The 18,276-nt window shown below is 38.2% G+C and overlaps 1 protein-coding gene across 2 annotated transcripts in view; it reads left to right on the top strand.

The window, feature by feature from the left end:
• The window catches only part of chkb (choline kinase beta), a 56,728-nt gene that overhangs the window by 26,797 nt on the left and 11,655 nt on the right, over window positions 1–18,276 (top strand). For both annotated transcript variants that reach the window (XM_039761510.1, XM_039761509.1), the window contains 7 exons: window positions 8,905–9,013; window positions 10,629–10,742; window positions 10,865–10,998; window positions 12,628–12,732; window positions 13,298–13,356; window positions 13,472–13,559; window positions 17,484–17,592. In XM_039761510.1, coding sequence (XP_039617444.1) covers window positions 8,905–9,013; window positions 10,629–10,742; window positions 10,865–10,998; window positions 12,628–12,732; window positions 13,298–13,356; window positions 13,472–13,559; window positions 17,484–17,592 — 718 coding nt within the window. The remainder of the gene's footprint in view (window positions 1–8,904; window positions 9,014–10,628; window positions 10,743–10,864; window positions 10,999–12,627; window positions 12,733–13,297; window positions 13,357–13,471; window positions 13,560–17,483; window positions 17,593–18,276) is intronic.

The following is an 18,276-nucleotide window of genomic DNA, read 5'->3' as shown; positions in this document are numbered from 1 at the left end:
CCCGGCCACTAGGCGCTCGCCATCGAGCCCCACCTCCAGGCCTGGCTCCAGAGGGGGGCCCTGGTGACCCGCGTCCGGGCAAGGGAAAACACTGTCCAAATTTTTTGTTCGTCATAGGAGTTCTATTGAACCTCTCTTTGTCTCATCCCTCACCTAAGACCAGTTTGCCTTGGGTGACCCTACCAGGGGCATAAAGCCCCGGACAACAGAGCTCCTAGGATCATTGGGACACACAAACCCCTCCACCACAATAAGGTGGCGGTTCGAGGAGGGGTAGCGTTTCGAGAATAGTTTTGTGGATAATTTACAGTATAACATTATCCTGTTATATAAAAAGGGTGATCGGGCAGATCCAATCAACTATAGGCCAGTCCTCTTAAAAAGCATAACAGAAAAATTAATGGAAGGAATTATTAAGGAATAGAGCAGCACATGGCAAGTACAGGAGTTTTTCTGAACAGTCAGCTTGTGTTCAGAAGAGGGAGGTCATGTTTCTATGAGGAAGCAACAAAAGGATATGATCAAAGCAAAGCATATGATATTATTTATCTTGACTTTCAGAAAGCATTTGATAAGATGCCACATGAGAGGTTGAGCATCATACTAAAATAAGTTGTAGTTCAGGGTGATGTTTTTAGATGGGTGCAGAATTGGTTCAGACACAGGAAGCAGAGGGTGATGGTGCGAGGAACTTCATCAGAACTGGCCGATGTTAAGAGTGGTGTCCCACAGGGGTCAGTGCTAGGGCCACTGCTATTTTTAATATATATAAATGATTTAGATAGGAATGTAAGTAACAAGATGATTAAGTTTGCAGATGATACCAAGATGGGTGGATTAGCAGATAATTTGGAATCTGTTATATCATTACAGAAGGACTTGGATAGCATACAGGCTTGGGCAGATTTGTGGCAAATGAAATTTAATGTCAGTAAATGTAAAGTATTACATATAGGAAGTAAAAATGTTAGGTTTGAATACATAATGGGCGGTCGAAAAATCAAGAGTACACCTTATGAGAAGGATTTAGGAGTCACAGTGGACTCTAAGCTATTGACTTCCTGACAGTGTTCAGAAGCCATTAAAAGGCTAACAGAATGTTAGGATATATAGTACGATATGTGGAGTACAAGTCCAAGAAGGTTCTGCTCAACCTTTATAATGCACTGGTGAGGCTTCATCTGGGGTCCTGTGTGCAGTTTTGGTCTCCAGGCTACAAAAAGGACATAGCAGCACTAGAAAAGGTCCAGAGAAGAGCAACTGGGCTAATTCCAGGGCTACAGGGGATGAGTTATGAGGAAAGATGAAAAGAGCTGAGCCTATACAGTTTAAGCAAAAGAAGATTAAGAGGTGACATGATTGAAGTGTTTAAAATTATAAGGGATCGACACTGTTATTTTAAAATGAGTTCATCAAGAACACGGGGACACAGCTGGATACTTGTGAAGGGTAATTTTCGCACAAACATTAGGAAGTTTTTCTTTACACAGAGAACCATAGACACTTGGAATAAGCTATCAAGTAGCATGGTAGACAGTAGGACTTTAGGGACGTTCAAAACTAGATTTGATGTATTTTTGGAAGAACTAAGTGGATTGGACTGACGAGCTTTGTTGGGCTGAATGGCCTGTTTTAATGTTTATGTACCAGGCAGGGTATGCACTGTACAAAACTAAGATTGTCCCATATTATATCAACTTCCTTCTTTTTCGTTGGAATGAAAAAGTTAGTTTACCAGGTAGGAAGTCATACAGACTCTTTTATGTAAGCCATTTTTATACGTGTTTTTTATTTGTCCTGAACAAGTCCAGTGCTGTTTTTGTTTGTGTATTTTTGCACTTGTACTTTTCACATTTAGTTTCTGCCTTGTGCTTGATGTTGCCCTCATGAACTCGAGTAGAACTGGCATGGCTTCAAATTTTTGCCAAGTCACTGTCTGTCCAAATATCTTTTTGTATGTTGTCCAGTTCTTTCCGCTTTATAAACACATTATAAAGGCATTTATGTTGGGCTAATTGCTGGGTGTATCAGTTAAAAGCATTTACCTCCTTGGGAGTTTTCGTATTATATACAACATAGAATTTTATTATTTTATTTTTTTTTTACACTGATCAACAAAAACGTACTCTTTAAGGTCAAAGTGAAAACCGATCTTTGCAATGTTGTGTAAATTAATCTGTATATATTAAATAAAATGTCTGTCTTTGTAATCCCTATACAATCCTACAACCTTAGACCGATCTGGATCAGATTTTACATAGTTTGTTTTTCAGGATCATACAGAAAAGGTAAACTACTTTAGATCCCACATTTTTGACCCTGGGGGTTCCAGTGTTTGTAATTCAGTTTGCACACCAAGCTTTAATGAACTGTAATATAAAAATCATTATCTTGAGCATTTTGAGGCTTGATTGAGAGTGGCAGCATAACAGAAAGGAAAATCAAATGGATATGGTTGAACTCCTGCTTTGTCAATTTTTCTTCATAATGTAAGTGCTACAAACTATCCACCTTGAACTAAGAGGACATGTCAGACATGATAATGTACGTGGCTACAACCCAGCAAATCGTTACTGTAATTCAGGAATCCAGTTGGACCCAAAAAGAACAAATCTTTGACTCACAGTAGCAGAGCCATTGATAGGCAGGAAGTGTGGATGGCAGAAGGGACAGCTAGCAATATAAACGGGCTCGCCATAAAAAAAACAAAATTCACATAAGCCCATTCCTTTTTTTCTTGACCTGTTCTACAAATATACCCATGAAATGCCAGTACTTTAGTTAGTTCTAAGTATAAAGCACAAAATAATTGATTGCATAAGTAGTTACCCGCTTTAACATGGCACACGTACCGTAAATCATCACTGGAGCTGTTAATTGGTTTTAGAATACACGTAATTAGGTAAACAGAGGTGATTCAATTGTAGTATAAATGCTGCTGTATGTGGAAGGTCCAAGTTGTGGTGAGTCAGCATTGTGGCCAGACCTGCACAATAAAGATAGAAAGAACGCTTCAGGCAATTTGTTGAAAAGGTGGTTAAAAAGCAGAAGAAAGTATCTAAGGCAGGGGTGTCGAACTCCAGGCCTGCAGGTTTTCATTTCAACCACTTTTCCTAATCAGTGACCAGTTTTCACTGCTAATTTGATAAGGTGCCACATGAGAGGTTGGGCATCAAGTTAAAAGAGGTGGGAGTTCAGGGTGATGTTTGTAAATGGGTGCAGAATTGGCTCAGACACAGGAAACAGAGGGTGATGGTGCGAGGAACCTCATCAGAACTGGCCGATGTTAAGAGTGGTGTTCCACAGGGGTCAGTGCTAGGGCTGCTGCTATTTTTAATATATATAAATGATTTAGTTAGGAATATAAGTAACAAGCTGGTTAAATTTGCAGATGATACCAAGATAGGTGGATTAGCAGATAATTTGGAATCTGTTATATCATTACAGAAGGACTTGGATAGCATACAGGCTTGGGCAGATTTGTGGCAGATGAAATTTAATGTCAGTAAATGTAAAGTATTACACAAAAGAAGTAAAAATATTTGTTTTGAATACACAATGGGCAGTCGGAAAATCGAGAGTACACCTTACAGGGCTCTAGAGTGCGACCTAATTTCTCAATGGTGTGACTAAAAAAAATCAAAGGTTGCACTGGTACGACCAGCCGTTCGAGGGGGGAAAAAAAACGAAACTCCGTGACTCTTAAAGTCTCCCTGTTGTTCAACAACAGATGCACATTAGGCCCGTATCGTGGTCTAAACCAATCAGAGATAGTGAAGGGCGGAACCCCGATTGGCCGTGGTCCAGATATTCCTGTACGTGTGTATCGCTTTGAAAATGCATGTGATGCAGTCAGACAGAGAGAGGTGAGTAGCCCATCAGGGAAACAGTGGATGTAGCCGCGGATTATGAGAGAAGATGATAAGAACGATTGGCAGCTTTTTCGTTAAGAATGTTAAGTTAGGGCCTGATCCGTCCGAAAATCATAACCAATGCTCTGACACGGAGCCATCAACCTCCCAAGTTATAGCAAGCCCTGGTCCGGAGACGGCATTAGATAATGAGCCACATACGATCGAATCCGAGCCCACTGAAATTAAAAGGGGTAAAGTGTACAGTAATCCCTCCTCGATCGCGGGGGTTGCGTTCCAGACCCCCCCGCGATAGGTGAAAATCCGCGAAGTAGAAACCATATGTTTGTATGGTTATTTTTATATATTTTAAGCCCTTATAAACTCTCCCACACTGTTTATAAATATTCCCCGCAGAGTTATACAGCATAATCCCGTTGTATTCTCTTAGATATTAGGTAAGATTCACTGAAATTATGTATATAAACACACTGTTTATATACAGTAAAACCTAAATATTATTTTAAAGATATTGAGTGTCTCCGATATCACATGTTACAGCCATTACGATAGACAGGGCACCAGCAATAAATATGTACAATGCAAGAAAAATAGTATACAGTAAATGTGTGTGTACAGTGACACTAAACGTACGTACATGTACTAAGTACTGTAAGTAGAAAATTAATTATGGTTACTCACCAACAATGACTTGTCCGATAACAATGAGTTTTATTTTACTGCACAACAAAGGAGAGCGTTACAGCCCCTAAAGGAGCCACTTCAGGCGATTGTGTAGCACTGCCGTTGTTCTTCTTCTGGCAGTCTTCAATCCAAATCCCTAAAGCAGATTCCATCCAGACTACTGCCTTATTACATCCACTTACAACTCGTTTTGCACCTTGGTTAAAAGGACACTGTGGCTGTAGATCTTATATTCCTTTCCTACTTTTTAAATAAAAGAATCATAGCCTTCAACAAATCCAAAACGCTTACCTTTTGGCAATCGTTAACATCTTCCGCTTGCGCTGGGCACGGCCCCTGAAGCAGTAGCAGATCGTTTTGGAGCCATAATGAAGGGCTTGACTATGCACAAAGATAAACACAAAAGAGCACAACTCTTTACACAGCGAAACACGTTGATGCTGAATGAGCGAGACGAGACTTCCTGGTTAACAGTGCATTCAGCAGGCAGGAACTTAACTGCGTGCTCTGATTGGTTAGCTTCTCAGTCATCTGCCAATAGCGTCCCTTGTATGAAATCAACTGGGCAAACCAACTGAGGAAGCATGTACAGGAAGTAAAATAGACACATTGTCTGCAGAGCCCGCGAAGCAGCGAAAAATCCGCATTATATATTTAGTTATGCTTTCATATAAAATCCGCGATAGAGCGAAACCGCGAAAGTCAAAGCGCGATATAGCGAGGGATTACTGTATACATTTCGAAAAGAGTGGCTTGACCAGTTTCCCTGGCTAAGATACAGTAAAGTTGATAATATAATGCACTGTATTTACTGTAAAGAGTGTGGGAAGACCATGGCTGGCAGTAGTGCATTTGTGACTGGTTCTAATACATTTAGAATTGAAACGCTGAAAAAGCACAATGCATCTATAAAACACATTACATGCCGCGATAAATGCACTGCTCAAGTGTCCTCTCTCCCCGCTGCCTTTCAGCGGCAGGCAGCAGCAAACAGATCATCAGACGAGGCCGAGATGATAATTAAGTTTAACGCTTGCCTACAATATTGCAAATGAAGAACTTCCCTTCACTAAATTCAAGTCCGAAATAATTCTTATGAAGAAAAATGGCTTGAACGTAAACCCGACATACAACAAAGATGTTGTGTGCGCCCAATTTATAGGAGTCATCGCAGATGCATTGGAAAAAAAAGATGTCTGTGCAAATTGCGAACAGTGCGTACGTGGCAATCCTGATCGACGGAGACACAGATATCGCCACGAAGAAATGCGTCATTGTGTACGGTCGTATCTTGCGGAGAGGAAGACCGGTGAATATACTTATTGGACACATTGAGGTCGAGCATGCTCATGCCCAAGTCTGGAAGATTTTGATGCTAGAGAGAGTGTGGCCAGCTGGTTTAGTCAAGGCCAAAGATCAAGAAGGCCAAACTACAGGAGTTGGCCATCCGAGGGGCATGTGACTGCAATGGAGGATAGTCCATAAGACATTGAGCCATGAGATGTTCAGTTTGAAGCCCTTAAAACACTTAATTTAGATTTTCTTTTAGTTAATTTATCTTGAGATTTTTTAAGTTTAAATTTCAGCTCAGTAAAGCACTTTAAGCACCAACACTTTTTCAGTAAGTTACCTTTCTTGTAGAATTGTGATTGCCTTCAAATAAAGAACTTTATATTGACCAGATTGTTAGTTAATCATTTACAAGTCAATATTGCCTATATCGACGGCGATTTAAAAAAAAACAAACAAATAAATAAAAACTGTGGTGTTCAATGTGATGTGGTTGAAAATTTGGGTGCACCTAACTTTTGTGCTGGTGCACCTAAGAAAAAAAGTTAGGTGCACCAGTGCAACCAGTGCAAAAAGTTAGTCTAGAGCCCTGCCTTATGAGAAGGATTTAGGAGTCATAGTTGACTCTAAGCTATCGACTTCCCGACAGTGTTCAGAAGCCATTAAGAAGGCTAACAGAATGTTAGGTTATATAGCACGATGTGTGGAGTACAAGTCCAAGGAGGTTATGCTCAACCTTTATAATGCACTGGTGAGGCCTCATCTTGAGTACTGTGTGCAGTTTTGGTCTCCAGGCTACAAAAAGGACATAGCAGTGCAAGAAAAGGTCCGGAGAAGAGCAACTAGGCTGATTCCAGGGCTACCGGGGTTGAATTATAAGGAAAGATTACAAGAGCTGAGCCTTTACAGTTTGAGCAAAAGAAGATTAAGAGGTGACATGATTAAAGTGTTTAAAATTATGAAGGGAATTAGTACAGTGGACCGAGACTGTTATTTTAAAATGAGTTCATCAAGAACACGGGGACATTAGGAAGTTTTTCTTTACACAAAGAACGATAGACACTTGGAATAAGCTACCAAGTAGTGTGGTAGACAGTAAGACGTTAGGGAGTTTCAAAACTCAACTTGATGTTTTCTTGGAGGAAACAAGTGGATAGGACTGGCAAGCTTTGTTTGGCTGAATGGCCTGTTCTCGTCTAGAGTGTTCTAATGTTCTAATTAACTCCTTTTCCCTTCATCTTAATAGCCCTGTTTTTAAGGATTCAGTCCTATGAACTGATTCCTTTCTTCATTAAATGACAGCCACACAGAAATGAGATGTGAAACGAGCCACCAGTTGAGCAGCTAAACTGGGATTTCAAACTCCAACCAATTTTCACTCCAACCAGTCTCTTAATGAGAAGCCAATTCTCGGTGTTAATTAAACTCGTTATTTAATTCCACAGCTTGTTGCTGCTCTCATTCTGCCACAGCAGTCATTTCCAAAACTGTTGAAGTTTTGATGACCTGAGAGATCAACCTTAATGAGACCTTCACCTTTCTTTATTTTCAGATATTGTGAGATGGGCACAGGTGAGCTGGTCATGCGGCGGCTCATTTTGTGTCTCATTCTTATTTGGCTGCTAATTAAGGAAAAAGAGACAACTAAGAGGCCTGAGTCAAGTTAATTCAAATTAAGGCAAAAAGAAGTTCACTAGCAGCTAAAACGGGTCATTAATGAAGAAGATGGTTAGAAGGAAGACCTGCAGCTACTGCAGCCCTCCAGGACTGGAGTTCGACACCCGTGATCTAAGGGAAGTAATTGAAGTCCAGTTAAATCAATCATTAAAAAATGCAGGCGATCCACAAAAAGTGACTGATCATGCAAGAAGACCAGTGAGGGAAGCCAACCAAGAGGCCTATGAAAACTCTGAAAGAGTTACAAGCTACAGTGATTCTGGTTGGAGAGCCTGCGCATGCAACAGCTGTTGCCTGAGTATTTCATCAAATTTAGCTGTCTAGGAGACTGGTAAAGAAAAAGACACTGTTAGAGATGCACATGACATCTTGGCTAGAATTTGCCAGAAGACACATGGGAAACTCTGAAGTCAGATGGAAGAAGGTATTTTGGCCTGGTAAGAAGCCAAACACAGCACATTATTACAAAAACACCATCCTACTGTGAAGCATGGTGGTGGAAGCATTCTTCTTAACAGCAGGACCTGGAAAAGCTTGTGGAAGCTGTGAATAAGATGAATGCAACAAATTACAGAGAAATCCTGAAGGAAGACCTGCCGTAGTCGCCAAGAAACTTGCACTTTGGGAGATTTGTTTTCCAGAAAGAAAATGCCCCCACGAATAAAGCCAAAGAACCACAGGGATGGCTTAAAAACAGCAATGTTCATTTCTTGGAGTGTCCAAGTCACAATATAGATATTGATTTTGAATTTGCGGTTGGCCTTGGGAAAGGCTGTTCACTCACAATCCCCAAATAACCTGACAGAGCTTGAGCAGTTTTACAAACAGAAATCGGCAAAAGTTGTAGTGTATAGTTGTGCAAAGCTGATCGAGACCACCGAACACAAACATACAAGGATATCGTGGCTGCCAAAGCTGCATCTACTAAGCACACTGGCTTATTACTTTACTTATTACTTGGCTGACACCCTTATCCATGGCGATGTAAATCATTTGAAATACAATTGATTACATTTTTTTTCTTTTTCCTGTTGGAGCACAGGCTCATGGTCGTGCAATGTCAGTAGTGGGAACTGAACTCACGTCCTCAAGATTTGAAGTCCAGCTCCTTAGCCACCGTAAAGGGTGTCAGTACTTATAACCTCAATTATTTTGTGTTTTATTTATTTGTAATTCATTCAGAATCTGTGTGGAGATCTGTTTCACTTTAATATAAGAGGTTTTTTTTTCTGTTGATCTGTGTCAAAAATGCCAAATTAAATCCACTGTGTTTCAACATTTCAATGTTGCTTAATAATAAAATTTAAAAACTTCAAAGAGGCAGTGCATGTATATACAGTATATACCAACACTGAATTTGTTTCTCTATTTCTCTTTTTAGTGGAGGATTAAGTAATCTGCTGTACGTGTGCTCTCTGCCAGAGCACGTTCTAAGTGTTGGAGATGAACCTCGCCAAGTGCTTCTCAGAATTTATGGAGCCATTTTGCAAGTAAAACGTTGTTTTCAAAAATACATTGTGTTATGTCTTCTCCATAATGTTGAATGTATTGAGTAAATATGTATTTATAAATTAATATTGTTAAACTGGAAAACAAATATTCCTGTATGTTAGGATATAGTTACATAATTCTAAAACATCAGTGCTGATTTTGTTTTAAGTTCTCATTGTAGATGTCTTCATTAAGGAGCACTATGGTGGCAGAAGTTATAGATTTCTTCTCCTGGGTTTATAATCCCCACTCAGCGTTTGTCTGTGTGGAGAGCTTCAACATTCCCCGCATATCTGTGTGGGTTTACTATTGATAATCCAGTTGTCCTACTGTATTTCCAAATTTATACAGGACAATTTAACTTGCTATTCTGAACTGGGCCTGCATGAATTTCTGTGAAAGTGAGTGGCATCCATGTAGCACTTATTTCTGTTAAATGCGTAATGCCTCTGGGATAAACTTGATGCCACCTGCTACCCAAAATTAGATTAAACAGGTTTGACAGCGTTATGTTAAGACTTTGTCTGGAAATTATTCTATATTCACATAAGAGTCCAAGTGTGACTTTCAAAAATCCATTGATCCATTTTGTTTATTAAGGCAATTTTTCTTTTTTTAAGTCATTAAGACTTGGAGCCTATCCTGGCAACTTCAGACAACACAGCACTGCAACCTCGGTCAATAAAGAAGATCTATGTATCCTGTTGAGGTTTTTTGTAGAATATTTTCCTGCCCTGAACTATTCACATGGTGCCCTAGCATCTGAAAACCCCTTGCCAGCCAGCCTGTTTATGATAGTATAGTCCTAGAAATTCTTTCATACTAAGCCAATTTAGAGACCTCTAATAACCCATCATAACACATCTTTGAAATAAAGACATAACTGGAATTACTCCCATGATACCTGTGCACACTTGAAGAGAATGTGCTAATTTTACACAGAATAAACAGCTGGGATTAGAATCTATGTCCCCTGAGCTGTTAGAAAATATCACTAAGTTAAAAAAAGATTCTTAAATTTTCTGATTCTCTTTCTGCAGAAAATTATAAATAAGCTGCAGTATTGGGAAATGCATTAATATGAAGTATCATATATCAGACTATAACAATAATAGCAGAACCTGAGCGAATATGTCCTAATGTAGGTAAAAGAATACCATCTCAAGGCACCAGGTATGACAATTCTCCAAGCCAGGTCCATTTTTTGTTTACCTTTTGCTTAGCTGGGTGTGATGGTGCTGGTCAGCTTCACGCTACTGGTTCCTTCTAGGAGCCACTTGAACCTGCCACTGTCGATAATGTAACTGAGATGAGCCGGGCAAATGAGGACACATACAGCATAGCAAGGGGTAGGTGTCTAGTTATTGTGTCTAGTTTAAGGCCCTGGTTCTCACAGAGTAACTAGAGGCTAGCTCTTATTAGAAATGCAAGGACTAAGGTGAAGACTGCAGTAACTGGCTCCAGAATGATGTTTAGTGCAGACACCGGTTATCATAATAGAAACAGACACTGTGCATCTTGCTTGCTACACTATAGTTACCTTTTCACATATAAGAGTAAAATAATTTTGGAAAATGTTGGTCAGTTTGTTTAAATTGGATTTTTATTTTCTAGGATGTTGATTCCATTGTGCTAGAGAGTGTGATGTTTGCTATTTTGGCAGAGCGAGCACTGGGTCCACGGTTGTATGGAGTATTTCCACAGGGACGGTTAGAACAATACATTCCAGTAAGAAGCATTCTATTTACAGTTTTATTTAAAACTTGTGGTTTGTTTTTATAAATAGCCTTCATACTAAATAGTGTAATGAAGGAAAAGTAATAAAAATGTGTAACATTCAATTTTTTCAGAGCAGACGGTTGATGACACATGAGCTAAGTATCCCTGAGATTTCAGCGGAGATTGCTGAAAAGATGTCTCGATTCCATGGAATGGTTATGCCCTTCAACAAGGAACCAAAATGGCTTTTTCGGACCATAGAAAGGTAGCAATCTCATACTAAGGGATAACAGATTAATGTTTTTTTTAAACAGCAAAATTTATTATTATTATTATTATTATTATTAATATACATATGAAAACAGTGAAAGCATTATTCAGTTTTTCCTAAAATGTTAACTGGCGTTGCAAAAAACATTAAGCAGATGTTACTTTATTGATGATTAAGGAATGTCATACAATGTACAAATTGCCAGACATTTGCAGATTACTGCAGTGTTCCACTTCAGCAACCCTGAGATAATAAATTTGATTAGCAGAAAACAACTATATATAGGTTAGCAATCTAATATATAAAGCTGAATGTGTGTGTGAGTGTTTTCTATTATGCAAATCCACACCGTTGAAACTCTGTTGCAAAATTGGGCCTGTGCTTTTTTAGAAAAATATAGGAGTCCTTTTTGAAACTTAATACAGTGGGATCAGTCAGTGGAATTTTGGTTCACGGGGGTCCGCTGGAGCCAATCCCAGCCAACACAGGGCACAAGGCAGGAACCAATCCTGGGCAGGGTGCAAGCCCACCACAGCAGAAAGAGAACATAAAGTATCTAATAAGCAGAGCCCAAGTAACCACGCTGCTTTTATCTTATTGTTCTTCTTGTGTATGGGCATGACTTCTAACTTTCCAGTCTTTCCGTACCATAGCTAAGTACTCCTTCGCTCCATACCCCTGTTTTTTCTTTTTTTGCAAGGGAGCCTTTATTTCAGGTCTCCTTTTCACTTTAGAGTTGTTGGGCTGTTGTTGAGAAGTGGCCTGTGTTGTTGCCTGTACATGCTATGGGAATTTCCAGAGTTTTAGAGTCATACCTTTCTGATTCATTGTGTTCATGTGCATGTTTCACCAAACTCTTGGAATTTTAATGAAACAATAAGATCATTGTTGATTTGCCTCTCTATATAGTGGGTGTTCAACTCCGATCCTGGGGTGCTGTTGAGGCTGCAAGTTTTCATTCTAACCTTTTTCATGTTTAGTGACCAGTGTTTGCTGCTGATTACCTTCTTTTGCCTTAATTGTAACAGACTTATTATTTAAGACTGGGATTCTGGCTTCTTTTTCCTTAATTAGCAGCCATACAATAATGAGATACAACACATGACCAACTAACCTGTGTCCATCATACTTTCTGAAAATAAAGAAAGGTGAAATTGTTAGTAATGTTGATCTGCACAGGTCAACAGAACATTTGGATGGTGATTTTAGAAAAAAGAAAATCAACCACATTGGAAATGTCTGGTGTGGCAGGAAGGGAGCACCAACAAGCCACAGACTTAAATAACGGGCTTAATTAGCAATAAGAATCCGTTTCTGATTAAGAAACTGAAGTGAAGTTTTTGGAGTTTGAGGCCCCAGCTTAGCTGGTCATCTGTTGGCTCACTTCATATCAGTTCAGATGACCAAGTTTTTAAAAAATGCTGCAGTTAAAATGAGGGGAAAATAAGTCAATTAAGAGCATAAATTGGTTATCGATATAGAAAATGCCTGAAAGAAAATGGCTGGAAGAAAAACCTGCAGCCACAGTAGCTGTCCAGGCTATATAAAAAAAAAGGTGATTGATACATTCCACCACTGACTTTGATACTTCTGTACCAATGATTTTTTAAATTATTTTTCCAGATACATGAAGCAAATTATGACATTGAAATTCACAAGGGAAGCCCATATTAAAAAATTTAACAAACTGATGAAGTACAATCTACAAGATGAAATGAAAATCCTACGGTAAGTACAAAATCTATTTAAGTCTGATATTTTGTGTAAATATCTAACCCTGTAACAGAGCAAATTGTGTGGCAGCCCACATACTCATTACTGAGAAAAGTGACTGATGCTACTATATTGGGCTTTGGTCCTTGCAACCCTGAAACAAAGAAAGTGGATATACTGTAGATAATATTGAAATGAACGTGTGTTCAGTTATTTAACATATACTTAAATTATTTAAAACCTCTTTTTAAGGGTGGATAGCACTGCTGGCTTATACATCCAGCAACCTGGGTTTGAATGCCTTGCTTGGTTACTGCTTGTGTGGAGTTTACAGGCCATAATGTGACCACATGTCTTTGAGTCCTGCCAGAAACTGGAGTGCTTGGAGTGAATCTAATCAGGAACAGGGAGACACAAACACTGGGCCAAGAATTGAAATATAGTCCTTGAAAATGAAGGCAGCTGTGACTGATAACTTTTTTTGCTACATTGCCCTTACTTTAAATATACTGTTAATTACTGAAAATCAAATTCAGTTATATTTGAGTAAGTGGTTTTTTATTTCTGTGTTTTCTCTTAGAGCAATGCTGGAGGCAACTCCCTCGCCAGTAGTATTCTGTCATAATGATGTTCAAGAAGGCAAGTTCCCCAAATCTAATTATCACCAATTTTCCTAACCAGAATGCTTAACGTTTTACTATAATACTGTGCAGGATAATTATAAATGTATTCTTTATGTTCTGCTTCTTTTTAGGTAACATTCTAATGCTTGCAAACCAGGATGTGAGCTCCAGTGAAAAGCTTATGCTGATAGATTTTGAATACAGTAGTTATAATTACAGGTAAAGGCTTGAGGTTAGTGTGACCATTGCAATTGTACAGTGGTAATGTAATTCTGAAAACTTCTAAAGAAGAATACTACTTGTTAATGGTGTCTCTCTCACGCAGCATTCTCATGAAATACTGTATATTCTTTGTGTGAAGGTGGTTTTAAGAGTTATTTATTATCATTGTTTAAGCCATTCCAGATGAGAAAAAGTAATCCTTTTGTCAAAAAAAATTGACAATCCTTTGTTTTATTTATCAAGTTTTGTTTAATTGTTTGTGTTCTGAAATGACTCAAAATGTAATATTTTGGCATAGCTCAGGATCCTGAACATGGTATATGCAAGCACTGTAATTCTTTTTTCATGACTAGCAATCCAGAGTCTCACAGACAGTGTCTCATTGAACCAAGTGTTTATAGAGAATATTTATATCTCTTGTCATCACTATGGTTGTCCATTCTAGAGTCACCTCATGACTCCAAAGTTAAGTCCCCATGGAAGGGTGAATCTTGAGGGTGCCTTCAGACTGCTTAGTCCAACAGTCTATTCTCAGTCAATGTCCATTTCGTAGTTAAAGTGTCCGAAGACTCCCACACAACAATGTCTGCATATTACAAACAAACTTCTGTCAGGCACCCAAGTTTCCCTCCTACAGTTGTGCTTGAAAGTTTGTGAACCCTCTAGAATTTTCTATATTTCTGCATAAACATGCCTAAAACATCAGATTTTCACTCAAGTCCTAAAAGTAGATAAAGAGAAACCAGTTAAACAAATGAGACAAAAATATTATACTTGGTCATTTATTTATTGAGGAAAATGATTGAATATTACATATTTGTGAGTGGAAAAGTATGTGTACCTTTGTTTTCAGTATCTAGTGTTACCCCCCTTTGCAGCAATAACTGCAACTAAACGTATCCAGTAACTTTTGATCATTCCTGCACACCAGCTTGGAGGAATTTTAGCCCATTCCTCCGTACAGAACAGCTTCAACTCTGGGATGTTGGTGGGTTTCCTCACATTAACTGCTCGCTTCAGGTCCTTCCACAACATTTCGATTGGATTAAGGTCAGGACTTTGACTTGGCCATTCCAAAACATTAACTTTATTCTTTTTAACCATTCTTTGGTAGAACGACTAGTCTGCTTAGGGTCGTTGTCTTGCTGCATGACCCACCTTCTCTTGAGATTCAGTTCATGGACAGATGTCCTGACGTTTTCCTTTAGAATTCTCTAAAATAATTCAGAATTCATTCTTTCATCAATGAAGGCAAGCCGTCCTGGCCCAGATGCAGCAAAACAGGCCCAAACCATGATACTACCACCACCGTGTTTCACAGATGGGATAAGGTTCTTATGCTGGGATGCAGTGTTTTCCTTTCTCCAAACATAACACTTTTCATTTAAGCCAAAAAGTTCTGTTTAGGTCTCATCCGTCCACAAAACATTATTCCAATAGCCTTCTGGTTTGTCCACATGATCTTTAGCAAACTGCAGATGAGCAGCAATGTTTTTTTGGAGAGCAGTGGCTTTCTCCTTGCAACCCTGCTAATGTGAGAGAGGCCTTCAGTTGCATAGAAGTTACCCTGGGGTCCCATGTGACCTCACCAACTATTACACGCCTTGCTCTTGGAGTGATCTTTGTTGGTCGACCACTCCTGGGTAGGGTAACAATGGTCTTGAATTTCCCCCATTTGTACACAATCTGTCTGACTGTGGATTGGTGGAGTCCAAACTCTTTAGAGATGATTTTGTAACCTTTTCCAGCCTGATGAGCATCAACAACACTTTTTCTGAGGTCCTCAGAAATCTCCTTTGACCGTGCCATGATACACTTCCACAAACGTGTTGTGAAGAGCAGACTTTGATAGATCCCTGTTCTTTAAATAACACAGGGTGCCCACTCACACCTGATTGTCATCCCATTGATTGAAAACACCTGACTCTAATTTCACCTTCAAACTAACTGCTAATCCTAGAGGTTCACATACTTTTGCCACTCACAAATATGTAATATTCGATCATTTACCTTAATAAATAAATGACCAAGTAAAATATTTTTGTCTCATTTGTTTTAACTGGTTTCTCTTTACCTACTTGTAGGACTTGAGTGAAAATCTGATGACGTTTTAGGTCATATTTATGCAGAAATATAGAAACTTCTAAAGGGTTCATAAACTTTCAAGCACAACTGTAGCTGAATTTACTGTGTGTTCTTATTAAGTAAGTTTCCACTGCTTGCTTTCAACTCTGTACTAGGCTTTTACAACAACTCCCTTGACACTGTGGCTCCGAAGAAGCTACTGTAAGAATAGACATTTGACTTATTTAGGCTATTTATTTATTTGGGTAATTGTTTCATTGTCCTACTGTTGGATCATCTTAGCGGCATTTGAAGCCGTATACCTTTCTGTGCTTATTCAATGCCTCAAGTCATATTTAGGCCTTACAGATGCTCCATTAATATGGTCTCAGTCCTGTCTGGCACATTGCAACTTATGTTTAATGGCAGCCTCAGGTTCTTCCCTGCATTATTTCTGTTGCTCTAGGTGTGTCCTCCAGACTGCAGACTTGGCTCACTCTTATTTATTATGTATCTTCTCTTGTTATTATTGGGCAGTATTGATTGAGTTTCCGTTTTTTTTATGCTAATGACGTTTTGAGTTGCATTCACAGTTAATCAACCTCTGGCTTTCTGCAAGATTCACTGGTTGCTTGTGTGAATCACGTTAATTCTTGTTCATGTCACAACTCTCTAAAACTTAATTGAGACATGATAGGAGCATTGCTCATAGGTACAAAGTCTCTGCTTAAATCTTTTGGCAACTTTAGTATTGTAGTATTTAGTATTTAGTATAGTACACCCGGGGGAGTAAATGCGAACATTAATTTTATTTTAATTTTTTTTTTCATTTTTATTACTATTTAATTTAATATTGTTTCTTTGTATCAGTATACTGCTGCTGGATTATGTGAATTTCCCCTTGGGATTAATAAAGTATATATCTATCTATCTATTGATATCAATGGTAGCACCATATTTATTTCTTCAAATGTGAGGGTCTTGAATGTTACTTTAGATTGTAGCTTGTCATTTTGAGGCTCACATTAATATTATAACCAGATCTACTGGATTTTAACTGAGGAATATTTCATGACTCTGATCTTCTCTTTATGATCATGTTGATGACAGGGTTTTTTGTGCTTTTGCCATTTCTTGTTCTGATTATTGTAATGCTCTACTTAAAGCAATATACTAAGCAGATTACGACATGGTACAGAGCTTTTGGAAAACACCTTTCTTTTTATTACACTGGTGGCCAGTTGAATATGTCTCTTATAAGATTATTTTCCTTATACATTATATAAATTTTTACAAGATAATATTCCCATGCATCCTTCGAATGTGTTACATTATGCCACATGTTTCAGTATTCACTAAATTCTAATGAGAAGGATGATTTGTTATTCCCCGCTATTCACCAGTCTCTGAATAATCATGCATTTAGTTCTGCTGACCCCAGGTTATGGAGCTCCTTGCCTCTACATTCAACAATCTACAATTGCTGCTTGTATTAATATCCTTATTAACAGTTTGCGTTGTCTTAATTTTTGTTGTTTTTTGTTATATTGTTCTATTTATAACATGTACAGTGTCACCAGGTATTATGAAAGGATAATATAAGTAAAGTATCACTGCCACCCCCTTATAGGGATTCTCCTACATTTTGCAAAAGTATGGCCACCTTTGTCCTACGAGATCATTACAAATGACACCCTGTTTGGAACATCAGCACGCTTGCCTGACTGGCCTTAAACATTTTTTTTCCTTCACAAAGTCAATATTACATTAACATTGGAGGAAAAAGTAATTAATTGCACATTCTCTTGTTTTGCTTTGTAGTGATTCTTTTTTTTTTTTTTTTAATGTTATTTTCAGAGGTTTTGATATTGGAAACCATTTTTGCGAATGGGTATATGACTATACCTACAATCAATGGCCATTTTTTAAAGCTAACCTAGAGAATTACCCAAATAGACAGCAACAGGTAAGATGCTCCAGCTTTTTAAAATACTGAATTCAGTTATAATACTGCAAAAATAAATACACTCTATGCAGTACGAAAATAAAGAAAAAATACTTGTAACATTCTCAGTTGCAAATAAAACTGCATGGAGTAAATAAAGAACAGTTGGTTTCATGTATAAATTAGCACAATTGGAGGACTATGCCAGCTTTCACTATTATTTATTCAGACATTGCAGCCTTGGCAATTTGACATTATAGGAAAAATGCAAAGAGCGCACTGGCTTAATCAAAAAGAGCCACGAGTGTTACTGTCTGTAATTGTTGTCTGAAGTCATGTCTGCAGATAAATATCAGTGTATATACTGAATACAACTGCATTTTAAAATAACTTTTGTGCAAATTACTCTTATGGTATAGTCTTTTAAGAAATAAAATAAGTTCTTGGAAAACAAAAGGTAATGATATTAACTTAGCTGCATGGTAATACTCGTCAAGAAATACATAACTGATCTGCATTCAAGCTGAATGTTTAGCAAAATATTTTATATTAATATTTTGTTGTGAAACTACAATTCTCTTTGCCTTTATTTTCAACATTTTCAGTATAGTGGCATAATAGATTAAGGATGTGATGCTTTGAGAATTGAGATTCCATTTTAATCCTATTCACCTTGCTGTCTGTGTGGAGTTTGCAGTTTGTCTC

This window comes from Polypterus senegalus, chromosome 8 (assembly GCF_016835505.1).
Source record: "Polypterus senegalus isolate Bchr_013 chromosome 8, ASM1683550v1, whole genome shotgun sequence".
Taxonomy (NCBI): Eukaryota; Metazoa; Chordata; class Cladistia; order Polypteriformes; family Polypteridae; genus Polypterus; species Polypterus senegalus.
This window is presented reverse-complemented; position numbering and strand designations above follow the sequence as displayed.